Source organism: Toxotes jaculatrix, chromosome 18, assembly GCF_017976425.1.
Source record: "Toxotes jaculatrix isolate fToxJac2 chromosome 18, fToxJac2.pri, whole genome shotgun sequence".
Taxonomy (NCBI): domain Eukaryota; kingdom Metazoa; phylum Chordata; class Actinopteri; family Toxotidae; genus Toxotes; species Toxotes jaculatrix.
This window is the reverse complement of record NC_054411.1, coordinates 21,114,061-21,131,417: the sequence shown is the minus strand read 5'-3', so window position 1 is coordinate 21,131,417 and position 17,357 is coordinate 21,114,061. Positions and strand designations below refer to the sequence as shown.

The window sequence follows — 17,357 nt, the reverse complement described above, 5'->3', positions numbered from 1 at the left end:
TCAGAAGGTATCTGGACCGTTTCTGTGGCTTTGGGTCTGTACCCAAGCACACTGATTAAGAATCATTGTCCCACTACAGTGTTACAGTGCAACACCGGGGCAACAACATACAAAAAAAATAAAAAAGAAAGAATTCATTATGCTCAAACAGACACGTGAAGGCCTGGAGTCAGCTCAGCCCCAAACAACAGGAAACTATTCACTGTCCAAATACAGACAGACTGCACACGACTTCGGCTACTGTTCACATGTTTAAAAGCACATAGGCAGCCTACACATAAAGCTTTGATGCCAAGAACATTTTTCTGTGAGAAACGTTGTGTATGTGCGCAACAGCTGCTCTCAGTGCTGAGGCTGTTTTAGGTTATACGTCTGCAGGTTGATATTACATTCGTGGGAACATTTAAAATGTATTTATGTAAGGTGCACAGTTAGTGTGTGTAATGTCCTATCATGGAAAAAAAAAAAATAACCCACTCAAAACATCACTTAAAAGCTTTTACACTTGGCTGAAGTGGAAAAAATTGGCTGTTGACTGTTAAAAGCAAACGTGTGATGGAGACAGTGAATAAATGAGATGTGACTTATATATATATCCACTGAAGACATGAAGAAACGGTAGCAGACAAAAACGCCAGATCTGTGTGTAGCGACGAGAACACCGTTAAGCTTCCTCACATTATTACACGACACAAATGGAAATGTCAGATTTCCTCTTTTTTTTTTTTTTTTCTCTCTCTCTTTTAATGACATCATCTTGTTGTGCCCTCTTCTTCGTTTGATGGCACTGACTGGAGAATTATTACCGCCAACTGTTTACGTGCTCCGCTAAGCCTGCTCGTGGCTGAGTGCCATGTCACGGGGGCCCTTGAATGTGATGTTACAATTAAAATCGATTCTTTAAAGAAAGAAAACTGGGAAGCACAATCCAAATCGTGGCTCTTGTGTCTAGATTGCCACTGATACTGCTCTCGCCAAACATGCTAGTGACTTTCGCCTGCTCAGTACAGGAAGCAACAGAATCTTCAGATAAACTTGAGTAGGTCAGGCTACTTCACAACATAAATGTGAGAGAAAGCTGTTCACAGCTACTGTGGATATTGTCACACGGTACCAAAGTGTGGCCAAGTCAAATATAAAGCCCAACTGGCAGCTCCCTTTTCAGGGCAAAAAGTTTTACAGAGCCACTGAGTCTGGTGGTAGTTCCGCCCTGTTCTATTCAGTTCTTCTGATAATGGAAGGAAGAACAGTTGATTGTGTTAAAGTTTTCGTTTTAAAGTTCGTTACGAGGCATCAACATATGTGTAGAGCAGGTCAGGTGCTTTAATGTAAACCTAAATGGCTCCTGTGCATCAAGCTACCCACTGAGTGTAGTGTGCATCAGCAATGACATGTTTCATTAAACCTTTAAAAAAAAAAAAAAAAAAAAAAAGCATTTCCTACAAACACAGTGTGGCAGTTCCGTATTTTGTATTTTTCTAGCTAATTCTGTAAGTTTACTACTGGGCCCTTACTCCGAGTCACCAGAACCCTCCACCAATAGGGAATCAGAGGTCTCGGTGGGCTGTTCCAGATCTCTGTCAATGTCCAATCGTGGTAGAGGACAGGAGACAGACACACATTCAAATAAAACACACACGCACACGCACACACACACATGCACACACAGAGAAAGAGAAGGGAAGGAGAGAAAAAAAGACGAAAGACAGTCACCTACACAGCAGAATAAAAAAAGAACAGACAAGTGTAGTAGACCTGCCAACCGTGAAGAGAAGTCTACAGCACCTCCTGCTGCTTTCATGGTCGCCTCTTCATACTGTTGTGGAACTGGACAGCGTGTGTGGGGCCAACACACACACTCTATTCAGCTGTGTTTTTTTTTGTTTTTTTTTTTGGAATGACACCTGATGACAGAAGAATGTCTGACAGCGCTGTGACAAACTAGGCTTACAACACACTTATTTACCATTATTCAGATTCCACAGCCGTGACATTCAAAGCCCCCAAACAGTCACGTAAATCCTAATTCCTCTTTATATTCATGAATGGTGGCCACGTTGCTGTCAACAAAAGCTGACCACTTCGTCTCAGGGAAGCCAACAGTTTCACACTCTCTCCCAACTAAAACCAGCGTCCGTCTCGCTAGCTAGGAAGATGCAACATGTAAATAAAGCACTTTCGAAGTTTCTGAAAGGTAGACTCCCCTCCTCTTTTGGGGAGGCTAGCAGCCTTCGCTCACCTAAAAGCTTACGTGGGTCAAGCCAACATTCCCACACCTACACAGTACTTGTAGCAACACAGATATTGATTCTTTCATCCAGCTCTGTGGAAGACCACAAACATGCCCAACTCCTAACACATGTTAGCGTAATAGAGGAATTAGTAACTGTAACACAACCACCAGTTTTGAGGTTAATGAAAAAAAAAGTAGTGTAAGTAATGACCTTATTTCTGTATGTTCCTGATGATGGACTCCTTCCTGGATGGCACCATCATATAATTAAGCCTTGCTTTAGCATTATCTATTGCGGGACTCACCGAAAGCACAGTGATGTTTAGCTAACATCCTTTAACATATGAGCTAACATTGTGCGAACTGCAACATATCGCTGATCATCAGCTTATCATTCCAAACACTGACCTACATACTGACACTAAAACAAACAGTACTATCTGCCAAAGACCAGCCAATAGCACCGAGAGGAGAGAGGGCACAGTATGGATTAAAGCAGAAGACGTGACTGAAGGTCTGAGCTTTCTGAACTGTTGTCATATTTTTAACATCAGCATACAGTATCTGCCTACGTGTCTCCAGGTTGACAGGTCCATATCAGACAAAGATAGAGCAAAGAAAGACAGAGCCAACAGAACAACAACCAACACAGACACATTACAGCTAGTTGTATAGTAGACTAACAGCACAAACACACCACAAACACCATAACTATTTACATTAAGTTTAAAACAGAAAAAAAAAAACAGTATATGACTAATTCTCATTAAGGTCCAAGACCAGTTTTGCTCAGCCCAGTATGAGAGCCATTGTTTGAACAGTCAGTCAGTGTTTACATGCACACAGGTAACTGGGTTACATTCGTCAGTCTCCAGTAAGCTGATTTCTTAACTGTCATGCAAATGAGAAACTTGGTCGCAGCTCATACTGGACGTTGGCTTACGCTGGATTCTACATCTGCTCATCAAAAAAAAAAAAAAAAAAAAAAAGACCTTTCACCTTAGGAAGCCATCATCGTTCACAGCAGCAGAAGGTGCGGCAGGCCCCGCCTCGGAGAACACATCCACCAATAGGCTGCCAGCGCTGGCTGGAGCAGCACCAATGGGAGCAGCAGAACGAATCCCGAGGAGGTCTGCTGATGGTGACGGGGTGGACTGAAAAACAAAGGAGACTTGCACTAGAGTTGGGAAAGTGTAGTACTTTTGTTACAGCTGCTGGTTAATATAACGTGCTTACAGCGTTGGAGGCAGCCATTGCTGCTGTGTCTGGCCCCCGGTCGGCGCCTCCATTCAACTCCCCGCCCTCCCTTTTGCTGTCTTCCAGCTCTGTCACAGACACAGCACCAGGACCCTTCTTCTTCTTCAGCTTAGCCAGGATTGACGACTCCCTCTCCGGGAAGGGAGGCATCTCCTCCAGGACAGTGGCCTGAGGACAAAAACAGAGAGGACCATCGTGCAGTGGGTTTGGACGGAAAGAGCTTTCAACATTTGGCTAAAAAATACACATCAGATTTATGGGAACTAACCAGGACATCGGTGCTGGCAATGGAAGAGAGCTTGAGGTACTCAACAGCGCGCTGCTGCAGCTCCACGTCCGAGTTGCGGATCTGGCTGTCGCAGCGCAGAACCTCTTGGATGGTGGCCTTGGTCTCTGGGAACAGGTTGATGAACTTGATGTAGGCTGACAGCAGCAGGGCGCGAGTCGGCACGGAGCACAGATGGAACTTGGAGTGGAGAAGGTTGAACTGGACCAGGGGGCTGGAGGACAGGACAGCACGGTTACTATTTATCATTTCAACTGTCCTCTAAACTGCCTTGCCGGGGCAAAAACCAACATACCTGGAGCGTGGGTCCCCAGCAATCAGGTTACCGAACTCTCCCAAAATATAGCCTCCGACCTTCACCATGTTCTCATGGCAGGCAGGGGCCTGCAAGGCCTGGAAGAGACATTGATTCAGCTTACTGTTTTCTGATTACAACAGTGCTAAAAAAAAAAAAAAAAAAAAAGCTACGTTTTAAGACGCCACGTAGCAGTACCTCAAAGACCGTCTTGGCGGCGTAGCCCTGCACGTCGTCTCGGTTGATGACGATCTGAATGACACGATACCACACCTCTTCGCTGACGTAGTCGCCGGCGATGCGGATGAGGTTGAGAATGGTGTCCACGTACCAGGAGTAATCCACAGCATACTTCTCGGCGAGTATGGCCACTTTCAGCACCTGACGGAGGAAGACACACGCAACTCACGGCTCAGTCGCTAGGTAGGTAATGTGGGAAAATAAATCAAGATTTGATGTCTTTTGGACACTGCTTAGTGTTAGACTCGCACTTGACATTTACAAAGGAATGCAGGCAGTCACATACAGAGTACAGCATGGCACGAAATCTGTCACACCCACCATCTCCTCTCTGATGGAGTAGTCTGCTGTCTCAAGGTAGCTGAGCATCTCGGCTACTATCTGCTTGGCATTGCTGCGATCGCACATAGCATACAGCAAATCGGCCGCCCGCTGTCGAACACTCACATCCCTCTCAGTCTGCGGAGACACGGAGAGACAAAACCGTGACACAACAGAAGAGAAAAGAGACAGACCGACAGAATAACTGTGTGTGTGTGTGTGGACTGTCCTATGTACAGGGGAACACTGGTTCATGGAGGTTGGTAGGATTTTGGCAAGCAGGTACCTTGAGGGCGTTGATGACCGTCTCGATGTGTGTCTTGACGGCCTCATGGGAAAACTCAGAGCTGGCCAGGGTGCACATGCTTTCCAGAGCCAGGTAGCGAAGGTTAGTCTCTCTGTGCTGCAGGAACTGGCCCAGCTGGTTACAGGCTCGCACCAGCAGGTTTGGCTCACTGTCCAAACAGAAACCAAAACTCACTTCACTGCTGGTCGATAAAACTCTCCAGGAGTCATCAGATTGTGAAAAACTACATCAGCAGGACACGTTAGGACTGAGTCAGACTTACTCTGTTTGATTTAACAAAGTGTCCAATGTTTATGTTGTTGTACACGATGCTCACCTGTCATAATGGATGATAAGTGAGATAGCCTCAAACAAGATGGCATTCTTAGCATTGGAATGCTGGACCTTCTTGGACTTTGGTGGCTCCTGGGCCTTGTTAAGGATGGTCTCCAGACACTCTACCAGGCGGCCTTTGACAGCACCATCTTCTGGTGGAGGGTAGCACTGCAGCAGGCGCAGCAGCTTGCAGGAGAGCCACGGTGCTGGTACGAAGTAGTAGGTGTAATCCTGCAGGTCAGTGGAGGCTGACGACACAATCTAGAGACGGAAATTTTCTTCCGATTTATTATGGTCCGTTAAACCTGAGCCTCTTCGAGACACTGCTAAACATTCTCAGCAAAGTGCAGCTTACATACAGACCAAGTCCAAAAACATTTCAAATGTTTTGCAGACGTTTGGCTGTATCTGGATTAAAAGTTAATTGTTTCAAGTGTTTCTGAAGTTCTGTTTCCAGTTCACTGTCACTCACCCTGCTGAGTCGCGAAACAGCCAGGGAAACACAGGTCTTGAACTCATCTGGATTCTTCTGGCTCAGACAGGTGATGAGAGAGATGGCTGCTGTCACCACACCCTAAACCACACACACACACAGAAAATGAATAATATCACTGATTTATTATAGCCATAATAGATACCAGTGCTGCAGTTGATTACATCAATTCAGAGACATGAAATGTTTAACATTGAAAACAAATATTCTAGTTAATCTCAGTTCTATGAATACATTTAAGCTCTTATTTAAAAAAAAAAAAAGAAAGATTCACAGCACACAAACAAATGCAATCAAGCTGCATGATGTACAGGGCCATTTCTGGACATTTTGGTGCCCGAGGCAATGACGTCCCCTGGCACCCCTGAGGGAACTGATCTTTTCATGATAACATTTTAAAACAATTATTCTAATTTTTATAAAAATTTCATTATTTTAAATTTAACTTTACTCAGCTACAGATTGGTGTCATGTCATCAATGCCATCTCTAAATTAAAAACTTTACACGAAAACTACTCGCTGTTATAACTTAATCTGGTTTTAACCATATTTATATGAACATTAAGTTGTTAATATCCCAGTGTGATTCTAACATCTGTGCAGGAGAGGCTTTGACTCCTCCACATCGCAGTCTGTCTTTGATTTCTCTGCTGATGTTAGACTTTCACTTATAGCTGTCCTGAGCACATTTTTTGAAACAGTATTAATTTTTTTTTTTTTTTTACTATTTCTTCCTTCACTATACAACTTTCAGAGGTCACTTTAGACCTGCCTTAAAATGAGTGAAGCAGTTTACATGTTCTATAGCCAAACAGCTTGGCATTAAGAAAATATGGTCTCCTATAGTGTCATAGAGTATATTACATTCAGAAAGTATGTTCAAAGAACAAAAAGGCAAAAAAATGTCTAGAAAAATGTCAAAATAATGAAAATAGCATCTATTCATTTAAAAACCTGCATAATTATATATAAAAAACTGACCTATTGTTATAATGAATCCAGTCCCACCCGCTCCCATTGACTTCCTGTCCCGTCCCAGTCAGGTGATGAATAGTGAAACTAACTCCCATCCTGTGGGAATCCCACATGAATCCCATGACCTACAGGATTCCTGAAAAAAATATGCCTCTAGCACACACCTGCCTACAGAAGGTCTCACAGACGGTGCAATTCAGAGCAAAAACCAAGCCAAGGCACAGGTGTGGGGAAGGGTACAAAAAAATTCTGCAGCATTGAAGGTTCCTAAGAGAACAGTGGCCTCCATAATTCTTAGATGAAGTCTGTAACAATTAGGACTCTTCCTAAAGGTGGCTACATGGCCAAACTGAACAATCGGGGGGAGAATGGCCTTAGTAAGAAAGATGACCAAGAATCTGATGATCACTCTGGCTGAGCTCCAGAGATCCTGTGTGGAGAAGGGAGAAGCTTCTAGAAGGACAACCGTCACTGCAGCACTCCACTGATCTGGGCTTTATGACAGAGTGGACAGATGAAGCCTCTCCTCAGGAGAGGCACTCAGGACCTCAGACTGAGCTGAAGGTTCCCCTTCCAACAGGACAGTGACCCTAAGCACACAGCTGAGACAACAGCAGCAGTGGTTTAGGGACAACTCTGTGAATATCCTTTGCATGGCCCGGCCAGGACCCTGACTTGAACCCAGTCAAATACCTCTGGAGAGACCTGAAAATGACTGTCCAACACTAGTCCCCAACCAACCTGACAGAGCCTTAGAGGATCTGCAGAGTGGAATTGCAGAAAATCCCCAAATTTTCTAAAATGTTTTTTTTGTTTACATGAACATAAACAACCTAGTTATTTATAGAAATGAACTGCAGGGACACAAAACAAGAGGCAGCCAGCAGGTTAATGATATGTCACTGAGCATGAGCCCCCAGTGTGAGTGTCCCTTTACAGAATCAGCCTGTACTGTTCTCTGTCAGTATCAGATATTTAAGGCAGCGTGAGTGCCCGATCTAATGAGCACATTTGGATGGCAGAGACTGAGTTTTAAAGGAAGACAGGCTGAAATTAGTGCCCCTCCAGCTGATGGCCCCCCCAATGCAACCACCTAGTTCCCTTATGCCCAAAAACAGCCCTGATCATGCAACAACATTCAAGGTGTCTGGGGGTCTGGACTGTGCTCTCACCATGTGTTGGTCGTTGAGCAGGTGCACCACGCGTGACGTCCACTCACCCATCAGCACCAAGTCAGGAGAAGTCTTGTAGAGCCGCAGCAGACACAAGGCAGCTGACTGTTTCACGCTGTCCATCGTATCGCTGTGGTGCATCACAGTCACATTAGCAGCAGTTAAATGAAGTCACACTGACGTCATGATAGAAATCTGTGTTCGATTTCTCATTTTTATTTATCTGACTCCCAAAGTACAAAAATTCTGCAAAGTAAAAAGTCTTCACGCTCACCCAGCAACCAGGATCCGAGGGATCTCGCTCGCAAAGGCCTCGGCCATCTCACGGCTTCCTACGTTTGCGATGCAGTGAAGTGCCAGGCACATGAAGGTGGGGTTACGGCTGGACAGGTCATTCTTGATGGCGTTGTTGATGAGGCGGATCAGCTCGCTGTTGCTGTTCACCAGCACTGAGATGAACAGGTAGCCCTGGAATAACACAGAGAGGAGACCGATGAGATTTAAAAACAGAGGGGACATTAGAACATGATGTTTCACATCATAATGTTCATGATATACCACACCTCCACATGATGAGCCTACACTGACTGCATGTGATGTGAGGTATAAGGTTAATTCCACACTAACCAGTAGGTGGCACCAAAACATTACCACTCTCACACTGCAGCCTCAAGAAGTATTAAATGCATTGCTGAGATTATTTCTAGATTATTTCTGAGGTTATTCATTTCTTTATAAATAAAGAAAAAAGAAAGAATGAAAAACAGTAAATGTGACAGAATCCATGAAAATTAGCTTTTTTCTTTTTAAATCAACACTGTCACTATCAGGAAGGGCGAGGGCTACGGCATGACTCGGAGTGCCATGGTCAGTCTCACGGTCAACATGGTTGAACACATAATCCAAATAATATCAAACTGCATAAAACATTTTTTTCATTAAAAAAAAAAATTTCAAGAACATGTGCTGTTTAGTTCCACTGACATGCCCAACTGATGGCATGGGCATGTTCTGAAAATAACAGTATACTGCAATAAGACAGGCAACAGAGCTATAACCTACACCTCTAGGACAGACCTGAAGTTTAATTAATTTTATTTATTTAGTAACAATTATACAAAAAATGTCAGCAATTAAATTGTAATAGCAAAATTGGTAAAAAAAAAAAAAAAAAAAAAAATCTCAATTAAATAAACCCAGACAGGGGGTCTCTTGTCACTGAACTCTGCCGTCTCATGTCTACTGCATGTCTTAGAATGAAAGAGCTAAAGACCATTGTTGTGTCAAATGTTTTTACAGGGTCAATTGTTCAAACTCTCTCACTGTCATCAGTACATGTCCACATTCACAGGCACTGAAGGAACTGGTCTGGGGGGGGGGGGGGGGGTTACCTCTGCTGTCTTTGTTAGTACAGCACTCAACTCTCAAACCACTTAAATCCTGACTCTACAAAATCCTGCTTACTCAACATTTCCTGTTCCTGAGAAAAACGGTCCATCGTACAGAATCAGGAAACAGTGACAGTGGCAGAGGGGTTTGTTCTGCTTTAACATCTAGAGCATCAAACTATGTGTCAATAGCATTCCTTAGAACACAGTCAGCTCTGTATCATATTTGAATTTCAATCAATCAATCAATCGTACATGCCACTTAAGAGCAAACCTGATTGTTCTTGCATGAGGCCTGATGTCCTGCTGCATTTTCCCTATAAATAACCACCTTCTAACATCCTTAAAGCTTACTGTCGTCATTTTTATTTCAAATCAAAAGTGCTGGACTCAAAAAGAGAGAATATGTGTCACTGTTCATATAATTGTGTTCCGCACTATATCTTCATCTTCTCCTTCCCACATCTAACAGCTTGCCGGTCACAAGCCAAGAGTTTCCTCTTACACTGGTTATCTCTGCACAGCTGGTAGCGTTGTGATTCAGGGAATGGTTATCATGGATACTGGAACAGGCTCTACTTTTTAAGTCATATTTTATGTCCGTGGTTGTTATCATGATTCCAGCCAGCCATGCTTCAAAATGCTGTGCTTGCATTTAAAATGGAAAGTAAGTGGGGGGTCTGATCATAAACCAATGGTTTGGACCTGAAACCTAGTCAGGGTTAGGTAAGGGACAAGAGTCTTGGAAGTATTAAAACAACTCTGCCTACTAGCTGATACCTCGCATGATACTTTGAGGGCTGGTGGCCGATGACACACAGGTCATTGATTTCTAGTTCTGTCAACACTGACAGGCAGAAACCTGTCAGTGGTTGATGTGGGTCAACAGGGTAGGAGCAGAGTAATCAAAGAATTTCCCTAAGGGGATTAATAAAGTTTTTCTGATTCTGATATGCTGCTCTAACAATGACTTTAACATGATCACATGATGTAGGACCAGGGCACAATAATCTTAATACTTTGAGTACCAGGCAGTTAAAATGAAAGCATGGTCACATTCTTCAACCCCTTTCAGACATGAAGTGTGTAAACATGGTTGGCTTAATCTGCTTGTTAAAGTCATGGCTTTCATGCACAGGTCTCTATTGGGAAATTGTCCATTAATTAATAAATATAAAGCTTTCTACAAATTTGGTATCTGGCCTGTAATCTTAATTACATTTTTCATTTTCATAAATATCCTACATTATTACTAATGTCTTTTTTGACATTATAACATATCTATAAAGTCCTGCATATGTAGCGTCAGCTCAGCTACCCCATGAAATATTCGTGTGCATGACTTTCATGTTTAACCTTAAAAACAATAAAGGTTTTGTTCACCATCTGAAAAGTGAAAACATCAGTAGAAGTCATCATCTTGGTCATAGATCAGTTATGAAATCTTACAGCACTGCAAAGTGTCTCTCCAGCTGCTGACAGTGCAGCAGCCGGTTGGACACCAGAGCTGCGATTCATGCCGCTGGGCCTCGTGCTGTCCGGCGATGTGCTGCCCTCCATTCCCACAACCTTACTCTACTTCCATTGCAGTTAGTTTTGTGGTTTGGTCATTTTAAGACAAGACTTGGTTTGTAAGTTCACAGCTTGCTACACTGTTGCAGCAGGCAGCGGGAGGCAGCAGAAAAAAAAAAAAAAAACACAGCGAGGAGCCTTCTCCACCAATGCATCAACTCATCGACTTTTAGGAGACAGCGCAAGAGTTTAGCGTGGGGCTACAGGTGCACTGGACTCCACTGTAACTAGATGAATAATACATTTCTCAGAATGGAAGAAAAAAAACAGAACTGATGTTGAGTATTTATAAAACTGAAAAATATAGATAGATAAGAAAAAAGAGGATGTGACTTTCATATACGTCTCAGGTACAGCCCTACAAACTCCATCAATCACTGCTGTAAATACACACAACAGAACCAGTGGAAGACTTACTATCTGTTTCTCTGTGTACTTGTTGGAGCTCAGCAGGTTGACCGCCTCCATGTGGCCAAAGTCAATGTCATGGCCGAGCAGAAAGATGAAGAGCAGCTTGCAGACATACTTCTTCTTGCTGTAGCCATCCAGAGCCTTGTCCCCTTTAAACTTTGAGCGAATGTTGGCCAGCTCTTTATTGATCCGTTTGATCTCAGCTTCCTTGCTCTTACCTGACAAGGGAAAGAAAGTAGTTCAGTGTCAAAATATAAAATACAGACATGTTGGACCTGGCTGTCAAAAGACTTCATACGTTTGAGTTCAAGAGTCAACAGGCTCATCATTTCTGGAATCCCAAAAACCTCATCACAGCTTCAAATTCGACCAATTTGTTCACCAGTTTGAGTTCTGACACACAGGCTGGCAAAACACCAGGACTCACTAAGCTCTAAAGCCAACGAATCTGCGATCACATCTCTTCTCTCACCTCACTATTCCTCACGAGCAAAGAGCAATGCACTAAACAAAATAAGACTGCAGGCTTCCCATTCCCCATTCCCAGCACCTGTGCCTTCATTTCTTAACGTTGAGGCACAGCAGCCCCTATAAGAATTAAAGTATGGTCTTACTGTCTTTAACAATACAATCTGGATTAAAGCATCTCACTGTTTTTGTATTTAAACTGCATACATTCATCTGTGTTTCTATACCCAGCAACATGCAGGTATCAGCCCACAAATCATTACAGCACCAACATATGCTTAATAGGCCTGTAATCTATATTTCTGTTCCAATAAGGAAGCCATATTAAAAACACTCAAACGCTCTCAAAAGCTAATGTGTCAAGGGGCCCTTAACTGTTATTAAATGTCTGTGTATAAAACTTCAGTGATCATTAAGTTTAATTTATGAGAGTGAGGAGCCACAGCCAAGAAGAACTCCACTGCCACCAGATGAGCTGGACCATTACAGTCCGGCTCACAACGGACATTACATTTTGCTTCCAAGGTGCCTCTGTCCAGTGAGGCAGTCAGTCAGACCAAGACAGGCAGCTGATGGAAGGCTTTTCACACCCACCGCAGAATGTAACGACTACTTCTCATGTGTTTCCATCTGAGCAGACAAGCTCACTAGTACAACAGCAAATACCAGCCATCCATGCTATGCCTCCGCAGGTGTCACTTTTGCCTTATCAAAGACAGAGGACTAGAGAAAATACAACCTCAAATACTGAAAACATAATGCAGGTAAGGTAATCAGGTCAATGGGCCAGGTGAAGTGAAAGATATTATGAGGTCCCTACAACTATGATTGTTACTGTACACACAACATAAACTCTGCAAGTAAAAAGCCAACAACAGCAATTAACAAAACACCAGTTAAAGAAGTATAAACCAGTATAATAATAGAATAATAGTAATATAATAAACCAGCTGTCTGGAATGAGTTGGTTTTGTATGTGGCCTCTCACTGTCACAGCCAATGATGAATGGCAATGGCCTCAGGTCAATCATACACAGGGTTCGTGTAAAGAGTGTCATCTCAAGAGCGTTCAAAGTTGTACAAACAGCAGCGCACCAAAGAAGAAGAAACTAAAGGGGCCCGGTTTGATAAAAGGCCTGGTGGAGCAGAAAGAAAGAAATTCAAACAAGTAAGAACAAAGTTTCAAGAGAGACTGAGTTTACCTCTATGTCATCTACTAAAGGAAACAATACTACATCAGATCAAGGAGACCAAGTCACTGATACTACTGTGTTATTACTTACAGTTATTGATCTGCACAAGTTACATTGACCTACAAGGACAAATGCATTTTGACTACTTAGAAGCCAAAGCTGAAGAGGAAAAACACGACTCAGCAAAAGAAGAAACAATTACTGCTCTGATGAGTGAAGTTTTTTGATGGCGTGGTATCCATCGTGAAAGAAGTTCCCTGAGGATCATTAAAGGTCCCTGTACAAATCACCACCCTACCTTGGCATGTGGGCACTTTACCAGAATTGGTAAAGTGTATTGAGGTAATTGAGACTATAATGAGTGGACAGGGCTTGAAAAGCCCAAACGCTCAGTGGACCAAGCTGAGCTTCATAAAGCCACATAGCAAATCAACAGACATACATATCACAGATGGAAATCTGAGCAAGGTGGTATCGGTTTAGGTACAGAAACCCTGAAGAACCAGGCAGCCTTCAACAGAACATCACGGCCAGTGTTCGCAAAATCCTGGTTCCACTTCTGCAAATGTCAATCTTTCACACAGAAAGGTGCTTTCACATCTGACCTGGAGGATTACTCATCTGCTGTTGGTGTTAAATCAGATCCCTCGTCGCTTGATTTGTTTGTCAAACATCTCTCAGCCTGATGATACTAGTGGCTGAAGTAAAACTAACCCCCACATGAGACAAGACAAACAAAAACCAGATCAGCTTGTGGAGAGAGAGAGAGTTGATAGAAAATGCCAACCATCTGGAGCGCGTGGCTCCAGGTGGTTCCTGCATAGATTTGTATTTCAAGACAGAGAGACCCGAGACGGAGTGCTGTGTGAGCAGCTGAAATCTGACGTAGAGGAATGGCCGACCGAATGGAAAGTGGTATCCCACTTTAATACGTTTCTCTTTTTGATACTGTTTCTAGTACAACTTTACTTCCAAGTTTTAAACACTGTAAATGCAGTTATATTTGCCATCAAGTCTGTTCTGTGCACACACACACAAAGCGATGTGTCTAGTGACTTATCTGGAATGAAGGACGTCCTCCATGTTGACAATGATTTTTTTTAAAAAGCACTTCCATTGAAGGACATATAAGTCAGAAAACATAATTCTGTATCAGCGTTGTCACAACACTGAAATGATCGCTATACCTGCAATACTTTGAAAAGCAGTGATATTCAATCCTATTTTCAGTACAGAGAGACAGACACACAATTGAGGGCCAGCTATTTATTCATTTAAAAAGACAAACACAAACTACAAACTTATGACACTTGCCTAATGTTTCTCAGACCTGACAGCTTTGAGTGTTCACTGTAAAATGTCAGATCATGGCCAAATCTCCAGTAATAGCTAGTTTCATTCAAACTCCACTGCAGTCAACAACCTTAGCCAAACCAGTGGTCTAAAGCTATGTTAAATAATTACTAGGTGCATTGTTTTCAGTGTTGTTGGAGGTAACATAGTAGGTAATTACAGTTGAAGCTGTTTATCGATAAATAAGCAGATGAAGGGCTGGACTCCAACAGCCAGTTACATTTTGGATCCAATTCAAGAATGGCCCAAAAAAAATCTAGATTTGCTAAGTCTGATGATCACATTTTTGATTTCTCCTCACTGTTTTGTGGAGGGTTGTGTGAGTATGACAATATACGTACAGTTAGACTACAGGTAAGTGGTCCAACACTCTTTGTCTAGAAATGTTTATCATATTTCATAATTGTTTTTATTATGAAATATACAGGGGCTTTTATTGTCTAAGGCCTTTCTATGGCTTCTATTAGACACAGACTTGTGTGACTAATTCACCTGGTTTCCCGGTAAATACAAACTCGAAACAGGTAGAGATAACTCCACCTGCCTGCATGTTTTTATTACTTCGCCTTTATTAGTGACCAGCCTTTAACTGTTAGTGCTGACCACACTCCTTTTTTGAATACCAGTCTTTATATGTGAATTTATTGTACATCCTCATCACAATATAAAATTATACATATAGTGGCAGAGGATTTTTAGGACATTATAAAGACTGGAGAATATTCTCTTGTGAAGACATCAACTAATTGAATCATGTAAGTCATCATTTAGCTTATCAGCTTAATAGCTCTAAAACTCCATTTACAGCAATTAGGTCTGGAAAATAAAATGTTGAAATCAATATCAATTGAAAATATCTTCACTATATTTTAAATATAGTAGATGTATGTAAAAATATCTCACATCTCCTTGAAACTTAGCATAACACAAGCTGATGGAAACATATGGAAACCTGCCCACTCATGCTCAAAGATAAAGATAAAAATCCTGCTCTGTATAATAATTTGCATCTGGTATGTTTTTAACCATAAATAAGTTCAATTACCTGATTAAAACAACATCTACGTGGCTCCTCCCTCATTGAAAAATCAAGAATTCATGTATATGCAAACATTGCTCATTAAATGTACAGTGAAAGTCAAACATCACAACACTCACAAAGACACATTTTTGAGTGAAGGGGAACATTAAATACTGGTGAACAGATCCAACTTGCAAGTGCTCTTCTGGCAATAATGCACTAAGCTGCTCAGGTCACAGTGAAACCTGGAACATCAAAGATTAGGCCAAGAGGTGGCCATCACTGCCTGTCGCCTATTACCCAATCCAATCCAAACCTAACAGTAACTGTTTACCTACCGTAAACACATCATACATTACAATAGCTAATCACTACAACTGCCAAAACTAGACTGCACTCTTGCAAAGTCACTGCCATTACCCAAGAGAGAACCCGAGAGCGAGAGAGAACTTGAACGCTGTCACAAAAAGTGATATTACAAAATCAAAGTGTCACAGGGAAAATAAACAGGAAAGAAAATGAAAGAATAGAATTCCACGTCTTTGTTTCGATGAAAATAATGATCAAATATTTCATAACAGTATGTTTGAATGGGTTACTGGTTTGTGTTCCTGGTTTGTGTTCACAATGTATTAGTTCACTTAAAGCTCATACTCCAATTGTTAGTGATTATTTATTTCACAATATCTTGTTAATGTAATATTGGTAAGTGAATTGAGTTTGTCAGTGGATAGTGGCAGGTGGTCCAGTCTGATGGGGGTGCTATCAGGCCGAGGATCTCTTGCCTTTATCCTCCTGACAGAGCGGTGGCTTCCTTACAGTCATGCCACACAGTACAGCTTAAAATGCTGACATCAGTGCTGTGAAGTGAGCCTCCGTTCCCCAGATTAGTTTTGACATCTGGATCTCTAATGTCCTACAGATGTTTGTGATCACAGTTGGACCAAAGCGACACCCAACACTCAAAACTAAAAGGCTTCGTTTTCTGCATCCAAGCATCAGACACTTGGTTCTGTTGCAGCAAGTCAAGTGACGTTAAAACGGTCATGCTGCTAGCAAGTATTACCTGTCACATTATGGAGTAGTTAGCGGCTTGTAAAAAAAATGGACACGTCCAGGCGATTACCGCTCTTTGCTCTGGTGCCCCCACCACCCCCACCCCACCCAAGTCATTTCACTACAGCATGTCAAAGGGTACAACATCAGCTGGTACTACTCGCGTTAAAAGGCACCAAACAGTAAGAAGGATGAAAGAAAATGTCACTTACAGTTTCTAATGTCCGAAATGAAAACAGCTAATCCGCGCATTCCATCTCCTTTCGACACAGCCGGCATGTTTGCAGGTTTCTGTCCTCACTCCGGCCTTATCCGTAAAAACGACCTGACGCTGGTCAGCCTTTTATACTGGACTTAAGCGGAAGATGGCCAACTTGACGTTTGATAGGAGCTAACTGTCCCGCAGGTCCGATCGCTCCCTACAACTTTACGGCTGGCGGTGACCTACCGAGCTGACTGTGTGCCTGTGGGTGGCTAGCTCAGATAGCATGTGCTAGATTAGCTGGATGGCGGTGGATCAGCCAGGAGCAGGATAAGTTAACGTTATCCTTGTTAACTGGCTCGTTTCCGCTGACCGTGGCAAGCTAACGTTATTTCATTCAATCCTTATCTAGCTAAAATAGTAGCGACGCGCGCGACACCTACAGCACTGACCGACTGAAGTTAAAACCACCAACTGTTTGGATGTCTCTCGGGTGGATGCAGTCAGTTGTGTTAGTAAAAATAACGTCCGAGAATTTAACGCTGACTTACTCCGAGTCACGCACCGTATAGCTAGCTCAACAGCTAGCTAGCTAGCTGGCTAGCAATATCATTCAAATGCTGGAATACATCACCGGTTGACCGGAAAAGCTCGATAGAGAGTCTTAACGGCGGAGCAGCGGTATGAAGAGCTAGTCTTACTGCCTTATCACGCACTAAACGCGGTAAATAAGATGTCCTGTATAATTGATGTCCGCTCCAATTCTCCAGCCCCTTCTCCGCGGCTCGGATAAGGCTC

At 42.7% G+C, this 17,357-nt stretch overlaps 1 protein-coding gene across 2 annotated transcripts in view; it reads right to left on the bottom strand.

The window, feature by feature from the left end:
• ap2a1 (adaptor related protein complex 2 subunit alpha 1) overlaps positions 1 to 17,357 on the bottom strand; it is a 23,164-nt gene extending 5,807 nt beyond the window's left edge. For both annotated transcript variants that reach the window (XM_041063450.1, XM_041063451.1), the window contains exons 1-13: positions 16,570 to 17,357; positions 11,273 to 11,484; positions 8,170 to 8,363; positions 7,896 to 8,025; positions 5,727 to 5,828; positions 5,256 to 5,515; positions 4,919 to 5,087; positions 4,633 to 4,770; positions 4,270 to 4,452; positions 4,072 to 4,169; positions 3,759 to 3,990; positions 3,470 to 3,658; positions 3,233 to 3,387 (exon numbers count right to left, since the gene is read on the bottom strand). In XM_041063450.1, coding sequence (XP_040919384.1) covers positions 3,233 to 3,387; positions 3,470 to 3,658; positions 3,759 to 3,990; positions 4,072 to 4,169; positions 4,270 to 4,452; positions 4,633 to 4,770; positions 4,919 to 5,087; positions 5,256 to 5,515; positions 5,727 to 5,828; positions 7,896 to 8,025; positions 8,170 to 8,363; positions 11,273 to 11,484; positions 16,570 to 16,636 — 2,129 coding nt within the window. In that variant the 5' untranslated portion in view covers positions 16,637 to 17,357. The remainder of the gene's footprint in view (positions 1 to 3,232; positions 3,388 to 3,469; positions 3,659 to 3,758; positions 3,991 to 4,071; positions 4,170 to 4,269; positions 4,453 to 4,632; positions 4,771 to 4,918; positions 5,088 to 5,255; positions 5,516 to 5,726; positions 5,829 to 7,895; positions 8,026 to 8,169; positions 8,364 to 11,272; positions 11,485 to 16,569) is intronic.